Source organism: Mus caroli, chromosome 3 (genome assembly GCF_900094665.2).
Source record: "Mus caroli chromosome 3, CAROLI_EIJ_v1.1, whole genome shotgun sequence".
Classification (NCBI taxonomy): Eukaryota; Metazoa; Chordata; class Mammalia; order Rodentia; family Muridae; genus Mus; species Mus caroli.
Genome location: NC_034572.1, coordinates 69,251,686 through 69,257,510, shown reverse-complemented (window position 1 = coordinate 69,257,510; position 5,825 = coordinate 69,251,686). Strand labels below are relative to the sequence as shown.

The 5,825-nt window shown below is 37.7% G+C and overlaps 1 protein-coding gene across 4 annotated transcripts in view; it reads right to left on the bottom strand.

Moving 5' to 3' along the window:
* Fstl5 (follistatin like 5) overlaps nucleotides 1–5,825 on the bottom strand; it is a 591,337-nt gene that overhangs the window by 368,914 nt on the left and 216,598 nt on the right. For 3 of the 4 annotated variants that reach the window (XM_021158305.1, XM_029475620.1, XM_029475621.1), the window contains one exon: nucleotides 1,047–1,295. In XM_021158305.1, coding sequence (XP_021013964.1) covers nucleotides 1,047–1,295 — 249 coding nt within the window. Of the gene's footprint in view, nucleotides 1–1,046; nucleotides 1,296–5,825 lie in introns of those variants that run through there. The other variant, XM_029475622.1, reaches the window with a different exon arrangement.

Sequence of the window (5,825 nt, the reverse complement as noted above, 5' to 3'; positions counted from 1 at the left end):
ATATTACAAGTTTAAAAGTCTTAAAAGTTTCCTGTTATCATTTTTATCTCCTTGAAATACATTTTATTGAAAAACGATATTGAAAAGGAATAATTTTAAATCTTTAATTTTATTTAATAAATAGGGAAATAAAGGGTTACAATATATTTTATCTCAAATTCAAAAGTGAAATAACCTGTAATTTCTATATTGTGAATACAGTTAAGTATTTTGATTAACTGAGATGCAGGAATTCACAACTTCAAGAATACACTTGATCATTGACCTATTAGAACTGTGGATGACTTTATATTTGACCCTAGAATTTAAGTAAGTCATGACACTAGAAAGGAAATATTCCCTCCAACTTAAATAACAAAGTAACAAATCAAGGTATAAATAAGTAAGAGATAATAATCATCCATTTGATGATACATTTATAGAACACACTAAAATACCATCTCTAATTACTAATTCAGAAGTACTATTCATTAAACCATCATTTCAATTGTATGAGTGTAAATAATACTTTAAAATATTAAACTATCATTGCCTCAGATTTGCTAAATGAGTTTCTTATGACTTTATTGTTACTGAAGTGGGCAATTAGAAGTTGCATTTAACTTGAGTTGCGTGCTGCAAACTGAAATTACTCTGTACATCAGAAAGCAATGACAAGCCACCACAGCCCAGCTTGGCATTCCCTGGCTCCTCACCAGGATTCTAGGTGCTTTATACTGGTGATATTTGGCCTACAGACTAAACTGGCTACCCTCTCTCCCTATAATAACTCTGTGATTGGGAAACCATATGGCCTGATACTGATTTCTATATTAAATTATGAGTCAGAATTTGGCCAGCTTTAGTTTCATAAATGAATTTCAGAATTCTATTCATGCAAATTTCCATACACTACTGAATTTTGGGTTTGTTAAAGTTATTTTTTTCTTCTGCTTTTTTCAGATGATTACAGAGATAAAATGATACTATGTTCAAATTTTAATGGCAGTAGTAGAGAATAGGACAGGTAGAGGACTATGACACTGTAGGCCTCACCCTGCTCTTACCTTCAAAGAAGCAGTCTTCATTGTGAACGATGGTGATCTTTTGCTTTTTAAGGCAGGCAGCTCTGTGCACTTCACAGTGGTTTTCATAGAATTCCCCATCAGATCCACACACAGGTTTGTAGTGCTGTTTACAAAGGTCCATGCAGGCACACTCCGCATGCCTTGTCTCTCTGTTGATAACACAGTGCCTCCCCAAGCCACAGTACTTATTTTCACAAGATCCAAAAGGTCCATCATGAATTAGAAATTCTGGAGATAAAAGAAAAAAAAATAAATTCTTGGTTCTGTCACTGAAATTACCAGTACATTTCATATTACCAAATGAAAAATATGTTCAAGTACTATCATGGAAATTCAGAGCACTACGACACAATTAAGGAACTGGGAACAAAACCCTCAGAGGAAGCATACCAAGGAAGCACTCCATCTCCCATGCTCACGGATTGGCAGGATCAATATAGTAAAAATGGCTAATTTGCCAAAAGCAATCTACAGATTCAATGCAATCCCCATCAAAATTCCAACTCAATTCTTCAATGAATTAGAAAGGGCAATCTGCAGATTCATCTGAAATAACAAAAAACCTAGGATAGCAAAAACTCTTCTCAACAATAAAAGAACCTCTGGGGAATCACCATGNCTGACCTCAAGCTCTACTACAGAGCAATTGTGATAAAAACTGCATGGTACTGGTACAATGACAGACCGGTAGATCAATGGAATAGAAGTGAAGACCCAGAAAGTATCCCAAACACCTATGGTCACTTGTTCTTTGACAAGGGAGCTAAAACCATCCAGTAGAAAAAGACAACATTTTCAAAAAATGGTGTTGGCTCAACTGGCAGTTTGCATGTAGAAGAATGCAAATTGATCCATTCTTATCCCCTTGTACAAAGCTCAACTCTAAGTGGATCAAGGAACTCCACATAAAAACAGAGACACTGAAACTTATAGAGGAGAAAGTGGGAAGAGCCTCGAAGATATGGGCACAGCAGAAAAATTCCTGAACAAATGGGGACTCAGAAAATTGTAAACCTTCTGTAAGACAAAAAGCCAACCAACAGATTGGAAAAAGATCTTCACATATCCTAAATCAGATAAGGGGCTAATATCCAAAAATATAAAGAACTCAAGAAGTTGGACTCCAGAGAACTAAATAACCCTATTAAAAATGGGGTACATGAGGAGCTGAAGGGGTCTGCAACCCTATAGGAGGAACAACAATATGAACTAACCAATACCCCGAGAGCTCATGTCTTTAGCTGCATATGTAGCAGAAGATGGCTTAGTCAGCCATCACTGGGAGGAGAGGCCCTTGGTCTTGCAAAAATTATATGCCCCAGTACAGGGGAATGCCAAGACCAGGAAGCAGAAGTAAGTGGGTTGGGGAGCAGGGCAGGGGGAGGGTATAGGGGACTTTCAGGAAAGCATTTGAAATGTAAATGAAGAAAATATCTAGTAAAAATGTTTAAAAGAAATAAATGGGGTACAGAGCTAAACAAAGAATTCTTCTCTGAGGAATAAAGAATGGCTGAGATGAACCTGGAAAAAAAAGATGCTCAACATACTTAATCATCAGGGAAATGTAAATCAAAACAACCCTGAGATTCTACCTCACACCAGTCAGTATGGCTAAGATCAAAACTCAAGTGACAGCAGATGCTGGCAAGGATGTGGAGAAAGAACACTCCTCCATTGCTGGTGAAATTTCAAGCTGTTACAACCACTCTGGAAATCAGTTTGGCCATTCCTCAGAAAATTGGACATATTATTACCGGATGATCCAGCAATACCTCTCCTGGGCATATACCCAGAGGATGCTTCAACATGTAATAAGGACACATGCTCCACTATGTTCATAGCAGCCTTATTTATAAAAGCCCATATTTGGAAAGAACCCAGATGTCCTCAACAGAGGAATGGATACAGAAAACGTGGTACATTTACACAATGGAGTACTACTCAGCTATTAAAAACAATGAATTTATGAAATTCTTAGGCAAATGGATGGCTCTGGAGGATATAATTTTGAGTGAGGTAACTCAATCACAAAAGAACACCCATGATATGTACTCACTGATAAGTGGATATTAGCCCAGAAACTCAGAATACCCAAGGTACAATTTGAAAAACACAGGAAACTCAAGAAGAAGAAAAACCAAAGTGTGGATACTTTGATTCTTCTTATAAGGGGAAACAAAATACCCACAGAAGGAGTTACAGAGAGAAATTTCAGAGCAGAGACTAAAGGAATGGCCATCAAAGACTACCGTACCTGGGGATCCATCCCATTAAAAAAACAAAACAAAACAAAACAAAAAAAAAACAAAAAACACCAAACCCAGACACTATTTCAGATGCCAACAAAATTTTGCTGACAGGAACCTGATACAGTGCTCTCCAGAGAGGCTCTGCCAGTGCCTGGCAAATACAGAAATAGATGCACAGAGTCATCCACTGAACGGAGTACAGGTTTCCCACTTCAAATGCTATATGGGTTTTCTCTGCATCTTCTCCTCCAGTTCTGTTCTCACTTCTGAGTCCAGTAATATTTGACATGTTATGCAATACATATTCACCAAATTTACCATTCCCTTCCTATCTCCTTGTATCACTCTACCCCCTCACAAATCTCTTTCTTGTATTTTTGTCTGTAAATTTTTGGTTCTGTGAGTCAATGAAGTTATCCCAGTCTGTCTGTGACTATGGGTTTAGAGTTTTTTCTGAAGAATCTGCATGAATCTACCTGATGCCATCATTATGATTACATGAAAATTTTGTAAGTAGAGTTCAAAGTGTACCTAGATTAACATTAACAAATTTTACATGCATAAAGTTCTATTTGCTAGTTATTATTGTTCATCCTTCAAAAAGAATACTCATGAGACATACAGACAGATAAGAAAAATTTAAATGTCAGCTTGTTTTATAAGTTACACTTATATATTGCTTTAATAGTAACTTTATTCTCAATTTTTTAAATTAGCTAAATTAAAATTATGCAAAGCATCCCCATATCAATGGCATAATAAAACAACAGCACCTAACCTGATATATATATATATATATATATATATATATATATATATATATATATACAAAACAACCTACTACTAATACAACAACAAAAACATTGAAGTACACACTTCTAACAAGAAGCTGAGTTCATGGTTGCAGACAAGTACAAACATCAAGAATTTAGTCAATCACAGGATACCAACTGATCACACCATGCCTGAACTGAATAACGGTTCATTATTCCATGCCCAAATTCTATGTTCTTATTGGTTGCCAATAAGACCCACTGCTGGGCCTATACCCCAAAGATGCTTCAACCTATAATAAGCACACATGCTCCACTCTGTTTATAGCAGCCTTATTTATAATAGCCAGAAGCTGGAAACAATTCATCTATCCCTCAACAGAAGAATGGGTACAGAAAATGTGTTATATTTACACAATGGAGTACTACTCAACTATTAAAATCGATGACATCATGGAATTCTCAGACAAATGGATAGAACTAGAAAACATCATGCTAAGTGAAGTAACCCAGACCCAAAAGAACACAGATGGATGGAATGTACTCACCCATAAGTGGATATTATCCCCAAAACTCAGCATATCCATGATACAATGTTGGAGACCATACTGTGAGAACGTAAGCCTTTCACAGCTTCCCACCCTAATAAGCCAAATGGCCTTGTGTTAAGGAGCAGGTCGCCTCCTCCTCCCTATCTCTTTCTGGCACCAAAGACCTTAAAAGATTGAATTATAGTCCCCTCTTCCTTATCTCTTCCTTACTACCAAGACATCTAAGGACATGAGTTATGTGCTGAGCCCAGCTTGACACCCTGGACTGTTAAGGAGGAATCTACATTCCAGAGATAAGACTCAGAGTGCCTCCCTCCTGCAGTCTGAATTCAGCCTTCACGTCCCCAGATGCCCACTTCTTTGTTCCTTATTAATTCCCCCTCAGCCCCTCCCTATTTCCCTTCGCTGTGTGCTTATAACCTGGCGTTTCAGCCTAATAAACTGAGACCTTGACAACTCTTTGCTTGGTTTTGCTTCTCTTTCTCGCTCATTTCTCTTCCAGGTTTGTGGCCCCCCTCGCACCCACGAATAACTAGATCCTGTTGGACGGGACAATACAAATCACAAATCATACGGAGCTTAAGAAGAATAAAGACCAAATTGTCAATGTGTGGATGAAACAAAACAAACAAGATATTTCTTCTGGTTTGCTACCATTTGGTCTTTAAAACCTTCCTGATGACATTGCAACAGATACTCAGTGTTTGTTATGAGGACTGCACTGCTCTCGAGTCATTTCACAGTAGTATGGCATTGTAGTATTCAGTAGTAGTCTTCCTCTAGGAATAACATGATCTTCTCAGTACTACCTTGGACTAGCAACTACCTTGGCTTAGTAGATATGGTTACTAATTGAGCAGAATAGAGTAGGATTTCAGCCACCACTTCACTTTCTTCATTCTGCAAGTGATTTGTTGGGATAAAAGATTATATGGTATATCAAAAAGTACTGATCAGAGTGTCTAGGCCAGGAAATGGAGCTGACACAAAATCATTCTGCAAATGATTATTATTAAGGTAGAGAGCTTCATGCTGACGTGAGAAAGGCTCTCAGGTTTGAGCCTTGAATTGAGAGGCCATGAGGAGCATGTCAGAGTGATATAACAGCATGCAAGAGTCATGGAGAGAGAGAGAGAGGAGAGAGAGAGAGAGAGAGAGAGAGAGAGAGAGAGAGAGAGAGAGAGA